This window comes from Chlorocebus sabaeus, chromosome 21 (assembly GCF_047675955.1).
Source record: "Chlorocebus sabaeus isolate Y175 chromosome 21, mChlSab1.0.hap1, whole genome shotgun sequence".
NCBI classification, from domain to species: Eukaryota; Metazoa; Chordata; class Mammalia; order Primates; family Cercopithecidae; genus Chlorocebus; species Chlorocebus sabaeus.
Window position 1 is genome coordinate 70,950,382 of NC_132924.1, and position 18,085 is coordinate 70,968,466.

The window sequence follows — 18,085 nt, forward strand, 5'->3', positions numbered from 1 at the left end:
TTTTTACTTCCTGACATGAAAATTATAAATAATAATCATCGCACTTAAGCTTTATTCTTATGTTTAGTCTTAACGAGAAGAACTTATTAATGATTTACTAAAATAATGTATTTGGAGAGAATCAAAATAATAAGAACTGAAAAATAAATGCTGATTCAGTAACCCTTTTCCCTACTTGGAGATCAGTTGTTACTACTTTTCCAAATGTAATGATGAACCCACAGGGCAAAATGCAGTCCATTTAGAATTACTTATCATTTGGTTTTTAGAAAATAAACATATACAGGAAGTTAGAAGAAAAATAGGCACTATTAACATCAGCCTTGCACGCCAAGAAAGATAAAATGAAGCATGAAGCTTGCTTACCTCAAGCCCTAGCTTAAAATTACTGTCCAGTGTTCCTTTTAGACATCACATATTTACTTAAGGTCACACAGTGATCCAAAGCTGTGGTCAAAATGTTGCACTTTTCAAATCCATCACAGGACAGTGTGTGATAGGAGGAGTCAATAATGATGCCCTGTTGTGTTTCCTTTGACTGGAAGTTCATTAGCCAGCATGTCTGCATTGCTGGTAAGGTTCTTACTGATAGCACAAATGACATTAGGAGGAAATGTTGGTTCTAAATGTGCTGTGCTATAAGCTGAAACTAAATGTAAAAAAAAAAAAAAAAAGAAAAGAAACACGTGAGTTTGCTATTCATTGGACACATACAGCGTTCTTTTTACTGGTTTGAAAATGATAAAGTGATCCCCATATATTCCTAGTTATTTGTTTATAATCTCTCCACACAGCAGATTAAAAATACATGTTGGTCAAAAATAAACAGTTGTATTAAAAAGGAAAAGGTAAATATATTTTAAAACCAAATATAATGGATATAACGAGAAAAAGAATTCTGACTTCAAAATAAAGAAGCCAATATTGGGGCAAAGTGGATTGTGGTTAAGAAAATGGAGACATTTTAGCTGGTCATATTACTGTAAGATTTTTGCTGTTGGTGGTGAAAAGTGAAACCATAGAAATGGAGGATAGCATAAAAGTTGGGGGAGCACTGAGTATATCAAAAAAATGATACCCTGGTCATTTTTGGTGATAAGGGGAGATTAGGACAATATTATGGAGGGTTCATTTTAATTAGGAGACAAAGTGAAGCTCTTTATAAAAAGAGATATGACAAGAGTTGGGGCTCTAGAAAATATTTTTAAAATTCCAGGGTAGAGAAATCTTGTTTTATTTCTCTCTCATTTTCTAGAGACACATGCAGTGCTCAGGAGTAGAGTAGAAGTTTTTGGTCTGCTTAATAAATGAGGAGAAAAAATTCAAGTTGGGTCCCAATGAGTTCATTCATAATTATCTTAAATCCAATATGTTAGTAATCTAGTAACTCACTTTAGGCTACATTTTACCATTTTTAGAAGCAAATAATGGTATGCAGTATAAATGCAAAGGAAATGATTACATCCATATCTACCTCGTCTTAAACCACGGTAGCATTTTTAAAACTCTGCATATAGATCATACCTCTGAGAGACACTTCACCAAATCTTTACTGAATTACCTTTTGGATACCAGTTTTATGAATTAATCTATTCATATATATGTATTATATATAATACATATATTATATATAATTGTATTAGTCCGTTCTCACGCTGCTGTGAAAAAATACCCGAGACTGAGTAATTGATAAAGAAGAGAGGTTTAATTGATTCACAGTTTCATGTGGCTGGGGAGGCCTCCAGAAACTTAAAATCATGGAGGAAGGCACCTCTTCATGGGGCGGCAGGAGACAGAATAAGTGCTGAGCAAAGGAGGAAGCCACTTATAAAAACATCAGATCTCGTGAGAAATTACTATCATGAGAATAGAATGGGGGAAACCGTCCCGTTATTCAGTTACTTCTGGATCCCTCCCACAACACGTGGGAATTATGGGAACAACAATTGAAGATGCGATTTGGGTGGGAACACAACCAAACCATGTCAATCATCATGCACCCAAATATGTTTGGTTGTTTCCTTAGTTTTATTTGTTGCAAGTAACTTGGTATTTTGGTCTGCTGGAAGCTTCTCTATTATTGTCTCTCCTCCGTAATTCATTCATCATTCCCATTGAATTTGGGCCTCCTATGTGCCCAATTATGAACCACAACCTGATACCACAACATTTGCTCCCTGATATTAATGAAATTTTTAATGTTCTAATGAATAATGATTCCAAATCTAACTTTATGAACTCGGTTCTGATTCCAGAACTCTGTTCCAAGTTCATGAACTTTGGATTTGGAATCACTATTTGTGAGAAGATTAATAATATTTTCTCATTTTAGCAAATGCAAAATTTCAAACAATAATTTAAAAATTATTTTTAAGAGTGATTTTGATAAACAGGTAGTTTTGACATGAAATAGTGGCTAAAAATTATAATGGATATAGATGTCAGTAACAAAAGCAAACTCTGACTTGAAAATCAGTTTATTTCAACTAATCTCTATGAATTCATTTAATATATTAAATTATGTGCCGATTAATAGGATGGCATTATTTCTATTATGTTAAACTCTTCAGACTAGACTTTTATATTTGATGCTTTCAGTTGTCTTTTCTTCATCATTTTACCTTGTCAAAAAGTACTGCTTATTTTGGGGGCTACTTAGAAGTAGTATTGCTTCTTCTGAAGGGCATAACACTTACTTAGAATATCCCAGATACGCAGTATCAATAGAATGTTTATTTTATTTATCATGCTATTCAACTGCACATTTGTCATTTAGCATAAAGTCTTTGGCTTAGGGCGTAAAAAAATTAAGAATGAGACTACAAAAAGGGAAGCTAAGTAAATCACTTAAAATAATATTTTATTATCACTCTGCTTATGGAGGCCCTGATATTAGGTGAACTATCACTATTAAAAAGGGGGAGGACAGAGAGTTACTGAAATGCATACAGGCTGTTGACCAGTTGTGTAAGTTGATTATTTTTAAAGTTATCTTAGAGTATTATTTTAAATGTTTCGTGCTTCAGTAGCTGCCTAGTAGGTCCTAATTTTCTCCAAGATATTTTCATTGATATTTTAAAAATAAAAGTTAATAGATATTCAAAATGAGTTACTAATTTTTGTGGCTCTTTATAAAGTAACTATAAAATGCAGTCTCAGATATCAAAGGCTAATGCACTCTGACAAAGCTTAAATTGTAATTTTAATTTGCCCTTTCTCTCTGAATCTATTTTTAGGAACTGGGACTTGTCATTACTGGAACTCTTCCGGTCTTCAACATAACCGGCCAATTTGAAAATAAGACAAACTTAAAGGTTAAAAGTTAATTGATAAAATTAATAATAATAAATGACAAACTGTGACGTTGAAGCTCAACATGGATAAGATATTTCCATAAGAAAATACAGGCAGTGTAACTGTCTTGTGAGGCCAGAGGTCAAAGGCAACAGCTGCCTATGCGATAACCACCTGGGAAAAAGGAAATGCAGGTCAAACTCTCTGTTGCCCTAGAGCCAAGATTCAACTTAACTCCACTTAACTATGACCTGATGAGAACACAGAGTCAGACTCTGGGAGTAATTATATGATAAATGGACAGTAATATTGTTTGCACATTTTAAGAATCCATCTGAGATATTAATGGAGTTTAGAAAGGAAAATCCAAAGACCAAAAGCATGGTGATATTTGTATCAGGTGTACATTGGTATATTAAATCATTCCTCCCCAACTCCAAACAGTAGCTTTTTAAAAATTATCATGTAACTTAAGGATCTGATTTAAATTAATATTTCTCTTTATTTTTTTCTATTTTAGGGTAAAAGAAGAATAATGTCATAGAATGTTTAATTTTTATAGCACTGATTTTTGGTCAGTGCAGTAAATGCCTATTTAAAAGTTCTAAAAAATACGTATCTTATATTTATTGTTTCTTATTTGTTAAATGCTTTTGATTTTAAATAGGATTGCATTCCAATTTTTTAGTTTGATTCAGAAGGAATTTGAGATTTTGAAGTTAAGAGTTTTTTAATACTAGAGACTGATTTTATAATGTAGGTGATATACTTGATTTGAGTGAGTATTTATTTCCAGTTTATGGTTTCATGAAGTCTGTTGCACTTAAGCGTTGTGTGATCAGTTATTATATATCTCAGTTGAACTCCTTATTTTAATAAGGAGGCCATAGAAAACAGTTATTTCTCTTTGGGGGCCCATTACCATTCTTAACTATCTGCAGGTTCTAAATATTGTAACTCATAAAAGAGTAACTCTCTAACTTTCTCATACGTGTTCACAAATCTCACTGTGAACTAAGAGATTGCTTCAGTTGGGAAGTTTTTGTTCAGACTAGGATTGGTTCATGGAAAAGAGCATAGTTGTTGACAGAACTTTCTTACTCTATCTGTACCTCCACAAAGTTTAAATGTTTTTGTAATTACTAGATTTTATAATTTTTTGCAAGCACATTTCAAATTTATTATTTTATAATTTATATAATTCCATTTGAAACAACAATTTTGGACTCAAAATTTTAACACAATTTCCATCTTTATGTCCCATGGAAGATCATGATGGCAGTTTGCCACAAATCTCCTCTACTTGCTCCTAAAACTGTGATGCCTGTTGCTTGGTATATAGAAGTTATTAGCCGCGACTAGAAATAGTGTTTTTAGGATTTTATCACCAATATGGTCACATACTTTCAGGATAGTTACATACGCAGGAACTATCTGCAGCAAAAATCCAATGTGTTCTTATTCTATATTGTATAATCTTTAAGCTGGACATTCTTGTGGTTTCTTAATTATAGTAAACCATAAAGTCAGTCTAAACTCACATACATAGACACACAGCGATAAGCGCTGACTGTACGATAGCAGTGAAAATAAATATTAGAAGAAGGTACAAGAAGTGTCAAATATTTTTATTTATCTTTTATATATTTTAGCCTCAATTATCTAGATTTTGTTTGCTAAGTTAAATGATAATGATGATAAAGTTGTAGGAAACAAAGCCGAGAATCCTTGTAAATTGACACCAAGAGTGCTTCACTGTATATATACATTTAAACTAATATGGAATATAACCATAATGCCAGCAAAATATGAGCATATGATAATTGTGTAAAAATATGTAAATTTTTGATATAAAATGCCATTTTTGCTCTCTTGTTATAGAACCAGCTGATTCTTGGTGTGATGGGGGTAGATGTGTCTTTGGAAGATATTAAAAGACTGACACCACGTTTTACAGTAAGATGAAATTTGCTCTTTTGATACCCTTTCTAGTTTAGAACTCTGTACCAATTTAGCTTGGCCACAAAGCACTTAGGAAATTCTCAAAAATTATGGGCAGTTACCTTAGCAAAGGAACTACATGGTTAAAAGCATCTCTAAAATAAAATGATTCCATGTTATCTTTCAACATGCTATAAAATGTGTATTTAATATATTATGTATTTAAAAGAATATAGATTTCTAATTGTGACTCGGGCATATCTAAGCTTATATTTTTTCTTTTCCAGCTGTGCCCCAATGGGTATTACTTTGCAATCGATCCTAATGGTTATGTTTTATTACATCCAAATCTTCAGCCAAAGGTCGGTATATAATTTGTTTACACTGGTTAGTGTTTTGTAGAATTAATGACTAATGTTCTTAATAAGATTGTTGTTTTAAAATTTACTATATAACACTAAATATCAAAGTACAGTCTGTAACGTGGCTCTCTTCTTAGATGACAAGACAACACATCATAATATATCAAAGAGTGAAAGCAGTTTTCATTTTCTGTTACCAATTTAGCTGCACTAATATTTTTATCTCAAAGACAGCCATTATCACCCACTGAGCCTCAATTTCATGCATCCCACTTCTGACTTTGATTTTAAGGCTGTAAGATAATAAAGGATATTGCTCCAGACATGAGTTTGAACCTGATAAATATTAGTGATGTTCGTCTATGTCCAGGTCACATTTTCTTTTGCCCTTCTCTTCTAGTAATTAACTCTGCTTTCCGTCTCCCAGAATGGTTTTCCTTTTACTTTAGGATAGGCCTGTAAAGAGATGTAAGAGACTGAATAAGTAAAATTCATGAGATGGGCTTCAGAAATGGGAAATATTTATTAATCAGCAAGTTAATCTGAAAGAGATAAAATGCCATCGATGAACCATATTATCCTAATTTTTATGCCTATTTTCTCAAGATATTTTCATAAATTATCTGGTACAACTCATTTCACTCTTCATGAACTGCTTCACAGGGCATTAATAGCAAAATTTATTTAGACATAAAATTATTCAAAGTATTATAATTGTAACCTTAGAAGCATCTGTTTAGTTATTGCTTAACTTTGAAGATAATATTGAAGATCCTTTAAACCATGCAGACTTATGCATACTACTTCTTTCTCCCGAGTCATGGATATGTAATGTTAGCCATATATTAGAATATACCACAAGTGTGTGAACATACACACACACAAAGTTGTGTCATTTAAATATTGTTCAAATCCATAAAAGAACTATTGATACTGAATGCAAAACTACATTAAATGTAATACATTAATTATCTATTTTAATACATTAAATAATATTACATTTTATAACTGATGTCTACTTTAATTTATCTGACTTTGGAACTTATTTCCATATCAAATTCATCATATTATTTGTAGCACATGTAGCTGTTGATCACCCTAGTTATGCTAAATGTGTTATTTTAATATAAATGTTGCATAAGTACTTTTTCATATTATTATTAAACTACCACAGCTCTTTAAAAGCATAACCTGTTAAATTCCTCTTAAAAGAGTAATTTATGTTTGGCTAATCATCCTATGATTTTGCTATAGCTTGAAAACTTATCTTTTTATATCTTAATTTTTTTTAATAATTTTGCAGTATTATTGTTTGGGCTTTGTATATCCAGTGTATTTTCAATTAAATTCCCCTAACTAAAGTAATTCAAAAGTAATAAAAGTGTAACGTGGGCTGGGTGCGGTGGCTCCCACTTGTAATCCCAGCACTTTGGGAGGCCGAGGCAGGCGGATCACCTGAGGGCAGGAGTTCGAGACCAGCCTGGCCAACATGGTGAAACCCTGTCTGTACTAAAAATACAAAATTAGCCGGGCGTGGCAGTGCTTGCCTGTAATCCCAGCTACTCAGGAGGCTGAGTCAGGGGAATCTCTTGAACCTAGGAGGCGGAGGTTGCAGTGAGCCGAGATCACTCCATTGCACTCCAGCCTGGGCAACAAGAGCGAAACTCCGTCTCAAAAAAAAAAAGTGTAATGTGATGAAGGGTGGGTGTGAAGAATCTCTAGTTTTATAATTATAAACCTTAACCCTCACCCAAAGGAACTAAAATATATCATAGACAAAAAGAATAAGGACAATAATGCATATATGAAAGAGAGATATATATGTATAAATCTACCATCTAATGGCTGTAACAGTTTAGGTGGTTTTCATAGTCAAAAAGAAGTAATAATTTGAAGTTTTTTTATTTTCTACATTCCACTAATAACCAATATTTATGTAGAAAATATTACTATTTGAATGACATTAACCTATATTTGGTTCATATTTGAAATAATTCACTAAAATTTATAATATTACAGAGAAAACAAATTCTTTAGCAACTTCATTAAAGCCCAACTGATATTTTTCTTCCATATTATAAATTAGCTTTTCATATCTTTATATTTGGATTTTACTAAAGCAAATATTAATATGTAACAGACATCTCCAAAAATACTATTTCAGAACACCATGAAAAGAAATTATTCTGAATATCAGTTTATTCTTTATTTCTGAAGTTCATGCTTGTGAATTAAATATGCTTGTGAATTCTCATCATTAACTCAGTAAATATGATTTCCGTTTTGTGGCTAAAGGAGGACGCTATACAGATTGATACAAGACCTCATAAAAGGATGACATAGTACAAGATAATTGCTTTAGAAATACGCAGATACAAAGGAACACATGGTGACAGTATACTAACAAAATTAATCTTAATTATTTTATCAGAAATTCATTAATACAAGTGAAGAAAAATAATGCTTATCTATAGCAGCCATTATTATTTAACAAGGTGAAAGTCTAATGTTATGCAAGTATTTTTTGATCAATGCCTGTGTTTTCCTCCTGATATGGGAACCTTAATTAAAAATATTTCAGTGAAGGTTTTTTTGTAGATGAGTGTTCTTTAAAAGCCCCCAGAATATCATTAAATAAAATAGCTACGGACTTTTCACATATTTAATTTTTAAGGACTCATAACATTTTCTAAGCTTGTACTTTTACCAGCATGACCACATTTTGACATGTGTTGAATTATATATTCTGCTTTATTACAAAAAGCATTTTAACTTTCTTCCATTTTGTGTCATTGAAATAACCAGGTTAGGTCTACTTAGTTAGATACCTCATTTTGTTCAATTCTAAGAAATATGTATTGTGTAGGAAATTGTGCATAATCTATGTTTGAGAAGTTAATATTTAAAATAAATCTACACTGTTATGGTTACACTCTCCATTAGTTCCACAGATAGAACATTTGGTATCACTTCAGAAAACAAAGGCACAAATATTAAACATTAAAACTTTTTAATATCATATAATTTTCTTAGTTCATTCAGGCTGCTATAACAAAATACCACAGACTGAGTGGCTTATAAACAGAATTTAGTAACTCACAGTTCTGAAGACTGGGAAGTATAAGATGAAAGCTTGGGCAGATTGGTGTTCTGTGAGGGTTTGCCTCCCTATTCACAGCCATCTTCTCACTCTAACCTCACACGGAGGAGAAGGGGTGAGACGTCTCTCTCTAGGGCCTGTTTTATAAGGGCACCAATCCCATTCAGGAGGGACCCACCAACCAGGACCTAATCACCTCCCAAAAGCCTTTGGATACCGTCATCTCTGGGGATGAGGATTTCAACATATAAATCGAGGGATGGACATTAAAAGTATTTATATTTGGGTCGTGTAAATTCTAACAATTGTTACTTTTCTTTTTCTTTTTTTTTTTCTTTTTTTGGTCAAATCGATGGAAAAGTAATCTGAGACAAACAACCTTTTTTCCCACATCCCAAATATGTACTTTTCTAGAAAAAGAAAAATAATAGTCATTTTTCTTAAAAATGACTATTCATGTAACAGTTTTTATTCGTTGAAGATATTTTTAAATTTTTATTTTATTGACTCATGAACTCCATACCTACCAAATACTTTGAATTCTAAGTCTATCATTTAGACCTTTTTCCAATCAAGGAAATATCTGAGGAAAATTGATTACAGGATAGAACCCCTACCTATGTTGATATGTAGTATGATGAATTACCATTTTTCTGTTGCTTCAGCCTATTGGTGTAGGTATACCAAGAGTTAATTTAAGAAAAAGGAGACCCAATATCCAGGTAACGGTGAATGAAGGTAGATTTAACAGTGCTTTCAAATTTGCTAAATCCGAGTTGAAATTAAGCTTCTGTTTAAAGCTTATATAATTAAAGCTGCCTTTCCTGACATCAAGCTTCCAGAGCATGAAATGGAGATGAGCATCATTTCTTAATAAACCAGAGCAAAAATGTTATTAATAATGGTAGAGGGTATGTATTGGCTAACTAAAGATTGCAAAGTCAATTATGGAATCAGGTTAATAATCAGAGAAATCATAAAGAGATGGCTTCTAAAAATAAATTTGTTATTAAAATTATAAAATTAATGTCAAATTCATGTGATCCTAACAATTTGCTTGTAAATTTACTTCTAAGTGGAAATAAAATACAATTCCTATGTGACAGTTGCCATAAGCCACAGATTTTAAGCCAAAACTTCTAAAAAGTGTAATTTGGGGTTAGACATTAAAGAAATTTCCCTTAGCTAATTAAAAATGTACCAACGTGCAAATAAGTAGTGAATTTTATTACCTGGCAAACTCATTGCAAAAGCTTTTCCTTTTGGCAACAAAACTTCCGTTATCATATGTATGCAATATTTATATATGCACAGTAAAACTATTAATAATCAGCATAAAAGGATACTTCCCACAGCTTAGCAAGAGAATTTCAGAATTTCAAAGGATGTTCAACATTATTTAAGATTTTATAGGTAAACCTACCATTTCTTTAAAAAAGTTGGTGACATTAAGGCCGACCGCGGTGGTTTACGCCTGTAATCTCAGCACTGTGGGAGGCTGAGGAGGGTGGATCACAAGGTCAGCAGTTCAAGACCAGCCTGGCCAACATAGTGAAACCCTGTCTCTACTTAAAACATAAAAATAAAAAAATACAAAAGAAATTAGTTAGGCATGGTGGCACATGCCAGTAGTCCCAGCTACTCGAGAAGCTGAGGCAGGGAATCGCTTGGACCCGGGAGGTAGAGGTTGCGGTGAGCCAAGATTGTACCACTGCCTCTGGGCTGGGTGACAGAGTGAGACCCATCTCAAAAAAAAAAAAAAAAAAAAAAAAAAAAGAATAAATACATAAAAAAGTGGGTGACATTAAAACGAAGAGATAATATGTCATTAAGAAGAGATGGATAAGCTATGATGTAGTAGAACTGAGTGCTAGTTTGTTTCTAATAGCCAACACTGTGTTCTTGAGCACTCCACTAAATCCTGTAGTGCTTCAATTTCTTCATCTGAAAAGCAGGAGAATTGAACTAGTCACTAGTTTCCATCCTACACAGTATATTCACCTAGGAAATTAAATATGTATGTCAGTTCCCTGCCTCATCCTCTGAAAATTCTGATTTAATTTGGCAGTGATGGCACCAGGCCTCTAAATCGTTTTTGTTTTGTTTTGTTTATTTTATTTAATTTTTTTTCTAAGATGGGTCTCACTGTGTCGCTAGGCTGGAGTGCAGTGGCACGATCTCAGCTTACTGCAACCTCTGCCTCCCGGGTTCATATGATTCTCCTGCCTCAGCCTCCCAAGTAGCTGGGATTACAGCTTCTGGCCACCATGCCCAGCTAATTTTTGTATTTTTAGTAGAGACGGGGTTTCATTACCTTGTCCGGGACGGTCTCAATCTCTCGACTTCATGATCCACCCGCCTCGGCCTGCCAAAGTGCTGGGATTACAAGCATGAGCCACCGTGCCCGGCCTCTAAATAGTAAATTTTTAAAGCTCCCCATGGAGTTCTAAAGTGCAGAGCCACTGAACTAGTTGAGAAGCTTTAACTCCCTTCCAGTGCTAGAATTTTAGAACAAACTGAATTTCATATTGTTGCATATGAAAGTCTTCATATCTTTTATAATTCCTATAAAGTTTAAAATTATGTTTATGCCTTTCTTGATATAGTAAATTATTTTGTTACTATCCTTGCATGTTTCTTTTTATGTATTATCTTATACTTTTGCAGTCATGTGCATTTTAGTGAATTTTTGTTTTTGCAGCAACCTCAAATATTGCATGTAACTCTTAACAATATAATTAAAAAATAAACAACCTGAAAATGGTTTGTTTTATTTTTGTTTTCATTCTAAGAAAACTCTAAATGGCAAACTAGCAACCACACAAGACTCCTCAATTTGAAGGATATTTTTGAACTAAGTATCATTTGTAATACTATCTAGTAATTATTTCAATTTAAAATTTGTTAACTTTGCATTCTTCCATTTCCACAAATGGTATGGTAGTTATTTCCATTGATATCCAAATTTTGCAAATGAGAAATACTAGGTATTTTAAATATCAAACAAAAATAATGGATATGCGAGACTATTTTCCAGTTCTTCAAACTCTCTTGGTGCTTTCTTATTGAAATATTATGCTTTTGAATTTTGTAGTCACCATGCCCTTGATGGATCTTTTAAAAAAATGGTCAGCTAGATTGCTATTTTAAAAGTACAAGTTATGCATTGAGATTTTTCTTTTATGATTTCATTTTCTTCTCTGTGTCTTTGTATGCTGGATTGGGACATGATCTTCATATTGCCAATTCTTCCTGATAATGCCTCCTCCATGCATGCTGTTTGGGTCTGGTCATGCTATGCATTATCCATTGCATGTAAGATAAATACTCTTATTTCTGTTTACTTTTTATTATTTTCATTATTTTGACTTTGTTTTGCAGTGAGTTTGTTAAAATTTTAATGCTGATACGGTGTTTGTGTCAAGACGGTTTATTTCATGGGACATTAAATGAGCAATGCTGAATAATATTGTAAACTTTAGAGTATCCTTTTGTTAGAGACTTCCTAGGTTTCATTTTTTAAACAAAGAAATTAGAAGGATTTTCAACATTGGCTTTTTTTTTCTTCTTTTAAAATACACTACATTTCAAATGAGTATTTCCTTTTCAGGCAGTAAGATGTCATCAGTAGCTTACCAATACTGGTCAGCATTTTCACGTTTGAAAAATTTAATACTTATTTTCAATATTCTAGAATCTTCTGATGATAGTGATAGAGTACTTAAGCAGTGAATATTTTTTCAATTAAAGTGCCAGACATGGCTGTTTTTTTAAAATTTGCCTTTAAGAATGTTCATTTATCAAAAATCATAGCAATAAAAAATTTTCATCTTTAGGTGGAATTACTCTTTGAAGGAAGGCATTTTTGTCAGTAAATATTTTCCATGTATACTATGTCATTCAGCATCTTGATAAGATATGCTTAATTTTAGTACATTTTTACTTATTGCAACTGTCTTGGTCAGTTTCTTCCTTAAACAGTGCTTAAAACAGTGATGATCCGAATATCTTTTGAAAGAGCCTGTGAGGCTTATATTATTAAAGTTTGAATGACCTTTGCACTAATCCAGCATAGTTTGCATTTGTTACTGGTATCTAGTTATCAGATTTAGGTAATATTTTAGTAAAAATTAAAAATTCAATTTATAAAATTTTGCAATTATAAATTACATATACCTATTATGATTTTATTGGTCTAGTAAGCTTTAAAGTTTTAGTATGACATGTTACATTACTTAGGAAGTTTTAGAGGAATTAACTGTATTTTGTTTATCAAATAGTTCAATGAATCTTCATTTTGCAATTGAGAAAATATGAGGTAAATTTGCCAGACTAACAGTATCATTTTATATAATGATATCGATAAATAAAATTTTATGTTATTCCCCAGTGTTATTTATTTATTGTTATATACCAGCAAGAAGAAGTAATAGGAAATAGTATTCAGTGAACCCAGGGGTTATTATCTTAGTAAGACTTTAATTATAATAGCTAATCTTAAAATCTTTATGACAACCACAAGTTTATCTTATGCATTCTGATGTCACTTGAATTATTAAAATATAAAATTTCTTAGATTGAAATATATGAAGCACACTTGCACCTTTTCTTTATACACTTTCAGAAGGAAGAACAGGTCCAATAGAATGTTTTACTTGGCAAATGTAAACATAATTTTAAAACATTTTATCATACACATTTTTTTTTTTTTTTTACAAATTTTAAAAGTATGCCTACATGTTGCCACTGTTTTATGGCCAAATAAGTTATCCAAATGGCTATATTTTGCCCCTTTCCCATGCTAATTAATGAAAAGAAAGTTGTGAATGGTTCTTCAAAAGTAGTGTGCCCAAAGAGCTTGTGATTAGACATGCAGTATCAAATACACCACTCAAAATGAGACTCTCTTCACTTGGTTATTAATTAAGATTGCCTGCACTGAAAGCTCAATCTCTAGCTTTTATATATGTAAGCTATATATATTTTATATATATATATATAAATGAAAGAAGATACCTTTAGACAGTTATTGTATCCTAGGTAAGTAATTTTTGCACAATTAATTTCATAAATACCCATTGAATTGTTTTATACACAGCATCATTGTATAATGTTACGTGTACCTAATTATTATTGTTTTCTGTGTAGAATCCCAAATCTCAGGAGCCAGTAACATTGGATTTCCTTGATGCAGAGTTAGAGAATGATATTAAAGTGGAGGTGAGTGGAATCAGTAAGACTAAACAATTCCTCAGGTCAGATGTTGCTGTGCACTCCTTCTACAAGTATCTGTTGAACAGCTACAATGTGTTAGCTTGTCTGTTAGATACTGTATACACAAAGATGAATGTTCTGTGTCATTAAAATTTTCTAGATCCTGGGTTTTCCTATCCAAAAGATCATATGAAAAGGTATAAATGTTTAAGTTGGATTTGACCTTAGTGTTCTTTCTCTTTCTAAAGGTAGACATATTTTCACTTTTCTAATACAAATTTATCTTGTAAACGTCAGTAAAACTCATAGAGCTGGAGGATGTTGCTATAGTATTGAAAAAAGACTTGGAAGGAATCCAACCACCCAAACACATAAGGAGTAGTGTGAGAGAAGCTGCCATGTTTGCCTTAATACATTTTACTCAGCAATCTATTTTATTTCAAAAGCAAAATTGCATTATTTCCTCCTCTGAGAGAGTCTTCCATAATAATGAGAGTATTAATAAGAAAAATAAAATAAATAATAAATAACATTAAGTATATGATATATGTTAGTCATGGATTCTCAAGAGGCTTGGAAATTGGTGTTGTTATTATTGTTTCACACTATAATATCTGTTGTACTGATGTTACATTTGAGGTACAGAGAAGTTAAATAGTTTCTCTACAGTTCTTCAGCTAATAAGTAGCAGAACTTGGCTCTTGCATTCCAGATTACAGATTTTTAGGATTTTTCCAGATGGATTAACTCCTTTGCAAAGGCCATCATATTTCTTTTATAACTTGTTATAGTGTATTTTAATTGTAGAACAATAGAATTTAATTTACTTTAATTATCCTAGACTGTGGCCTCGTGTTAGGGTGTTTAGGTGATTAATAATGTTTGTTGTAAAGTACTGGACATAATAAAGTAGGATAAAGTAATAGGGATAAGCTTGGTGTCTGGGCTGTCACTCTACTGAGTGACCAAAATGATCTTATTTATATTCTCCAAGCCTCAGTTTCTTCTAAATCAATTAGTAATAGTCATCAAATGAAATAATATATAGAAAGGACTTAGCAAAAGACCTGATTCATGGTAAAGTCTTTATTATTTTTGAGCTTTTCATAAGTGCACACTCAACTTACATTAGAAGCTGTTATCTACTCCTTCCTTTCAGACCCAATTATTTGAAATTAGATACATCACACATTCGTATATTCTTCAGATTATTCCTTTAATCACACCAAGTTTGTTTACTTATTATTTGCAGTTGCCTGAAGCCAAATGTAAATCACTGGTTGAGTTATAAAAAATAAGTTGAGGAAACTTCTGAGAATTGCCAGTAGACTGGAATATTTAGTGGATAATGTGACCTTGCACTTTTTTTTTTTTTTTTTTTTTTTTTTTTTTTTTTTTTTTTTTTTTTGAGACAGAGTCTTGCTCTGTCACCTAGGCTGGAGTGCAATGGCGCAATCTTGGCTCACTGCAACGTCCACCTCCTGGGTTCACGCCATTCTCCTGCCTCAGCTTCCTGAGTAGCTGGGATTACAGACGCCTGCCACCATGCCTGGCTAATTTTTGTATTTTTAGTAGAAACGGGGTTTCATCATGCTGGCCAGGCTGGTCTTGAACTCTCAACCTCAGGCAATTTGCCTGACTCGGCCTCCCAAAGTGCTGGGATTACAGGAGTGAGCCACCGCACCTGGCCAACCTTGCATTTTTAAGGATTTGGAGTATTCTACTGAAGGAGACTCAACTCTCTTATCTGAAATCCAAATAGGTGTTTATAGTTTTCTCTATCCTTTATTTAGATTTTTTTGTACTCCAGATATAAGAATTACTAACAAAAAAGTATAAAGAGTCCTCTTAAAACATCTCTTCTCACATGAAACTGATTGTGTAAGGCAGAAATTTGAAGTATTCTGTGTTATATGTAATTTTGTATATATACATTTCTGTGTCTCAGTGACTACTTTCCACTCCACTGTGGCCAGCCGTAACATAATTGACCATTCATTTTATTAATTATGTTTCAAAAACTACCAACAGATTGAAAATATTTCATGAAGGATGTTTTATTTAAATTTTAAAACAGTGTAAAATGACTATAATATGGTAACTTAAAAAAATTCCCAGAGAACAACTGCAGATACTGGTAAAACTAACTCCCTATTTTTATTTTATTTGTTCTACATGAAGTAAAGAACTTAAAAAACTACCATGTTAACAGTCATACTTTGGCAGGTCAGCTTTGTTTCTAGAATAAAGTAGTTGTTTCATTTACTCTTAGATTCGAAATAAGATGATTGATGGGGAAAGTGGAGAAAAAACATTCAGAACTCTGGTTAAATCTCAAGATGAGGTAAGAATTGATTCTAGCTTATTCTTAAATAAAAATTATATCAAGAAAATTTGATATTGGTAATTTGTCCTTTTTTTTATTAATCCACTATTATAAAACGGATACCTCTAGGAAACAATTTTTCTTTTTTAAAGCACTTCTTAACTGGAGGGATATTTTCATTAAGATATATTTTTAACTCTTTTTTCTTTTTATAAAACACTATTGCTTTAGGTTTCTTGATGTTTTCTTATACATTAACAGTATATTCTTGAAATTATATTTTACATATACTTTATGAGAAATAGAATGCACAATATAATTTTGCCATGTTGTTTTACACCATGCCAATGTTGCAAAATTGAAGTTAATATTTAATAGCTATGTGCTTTATATGATTTGTCTAGGTGGATGTTCTAATTATTGAGTTCCATATATTAATTATTTTGTATTTTTAGCTTTTTGTTTACTTGTTTCTGGCTTGATTTATCTTCATTTACTAGTTACACACTTTAAAATTTCCCAGCACTTACATCTGAAATTAAATCCTGTGATAACACAACTACCCCCACAAATAATTGGTTTATGTCTATTATCATATTGGAGTATATCTATTATCAGTCAGATGTGGAGTACATACAGACATTTATACATTTGAGTATTTGAAAAATATAGGTCTCAGAAGCTTTTGAGCCTGGAAATGTAATTTAAGCTTTTATGTATAACCTATATCCTTTTCCTCACAATCTCATCCTTTTCAGATGGATGACATTTCTCTGAAATTCCTCATCAGATCCTTCCCTAGGTGGAAGGTGAGCTAGGATCTGAATATGATCCTTCATTAGCACATGGCCTTTCTCATTTTAATATCATTATGAGTCCCTATTACAGAACACAAAGGGAGGTATATTTACATTTCAGTCTTTGTTGCAATTTCAAATCTATTTACTTAGACTTTTGCACATTCTTTTTTCAGCTTACAAAGTAATTTTCTGTTAACTTCCATTGATATTTTTCCCCTTCAATTTATTGCAAATTACTTTTTTTGACAAATATTCAGCTAAAGACTATGTTTTCCTATCTTAGAATTTTAAAATGTCTCTCATGAACACACTATTGTAAATAGATATAACTGCTAATCTTCAATTCCTATGTTGCCTTGTACTCCAGATTTCTATGTATGTTGGTATTTCCAAAAAAAGTTATTATTTACTCTATGAGTGACTATAATTTTTATCACTATTCACTATTTTATAGACAATCAAAACAATTACAACTCTGTGCATACCTATTACTCTAATTTTTAGGTGATATCTTTCAAAAGCTCTTTCTAAATGGTCTATGTAAGGGATTTGGCAGAGATATTTAGGATGCGATAGTAACCTTCACATTATAGTGTCATGCGGTTTAGCCAAAGTAGCTGAATTCCACAGGCTTAGGTTAGTTATTAACTTTGAAGTTCACTTTTGTGGTTGTTGTAGGAATTATATAACCTTTCTTGTACCATTTTCCGTATTGATGAGCTGGGAATCTCCAGTGTTAGCACATTTCACAATGTTTGGCATAATGAGTTGGAAGTAATTTGAAATTCCTCACCTAGGAAATGTTTCCCACAGAACCTCTCTTTACACCTGATTTATTGAATATTTTTCACCAAAACCTGTCTGAAATTAATTTGTAAACATTTTTTTCATAGTCATGTCTTATGTCATGAGTCTTACTACTCTATAAAAATTGTAAGTGTATGGAATAAATGAGAAATTATATGAATAATCAAATGTTTAATACATATATGCTAACCCTTATGATACTGTATTTTTATGGATTTTAGTGTTACTACTGAAATAAGTT

The 18,085-nt window shown here is 32.1% G+C and overlaps 1 protein-coding gene across 7 annotated transcripts in view; it reads left to right on the forward strand.

Annotated features, from left to right (window-relative positions):
• The window catches only part of CACNA2D1 (calcium voltage-gated channel auxiliary subunit alpha2delta 1), a 498,706-nt gene that overhangs the window by 434,936 nt on the left and 45,685 nt on the right, over positions 1-18,085 (forward strand). For 2 of the 7 annotated variants that reach the window (XM_073009174.1, XM_073009173.1), the window contains exons 16-21: positions 3,237-3,314; positions 5,176-5,250; positions 5,523-5,597; positions 9,363-9,419; positions 13,846-13,917; positions 16,184-16,255. In XM_073009174.1, coding sequence (XP_072865275.1) covers positions 3,237-3,314; positions 5,176-5,250; positions 5,523-5,597; positions 9,363-9,419; positions 13,846-13,917; positions 16,184-16,255 — 429 coding nt within the window. The remainder of the gene's footprint in view (positions 1-3,236; positions 3,315-5,175; positions 5,251-5,522; positions 5,598-9,362; positions 9,420-13,845; positions 13,918-16,183; positions 16,256-18,085) is intronic. The other 5 variants (XM_007982345.3, XM_007982348.3, XM_007982347.3 and 2 more) reach the window with 3 other exon arrangements.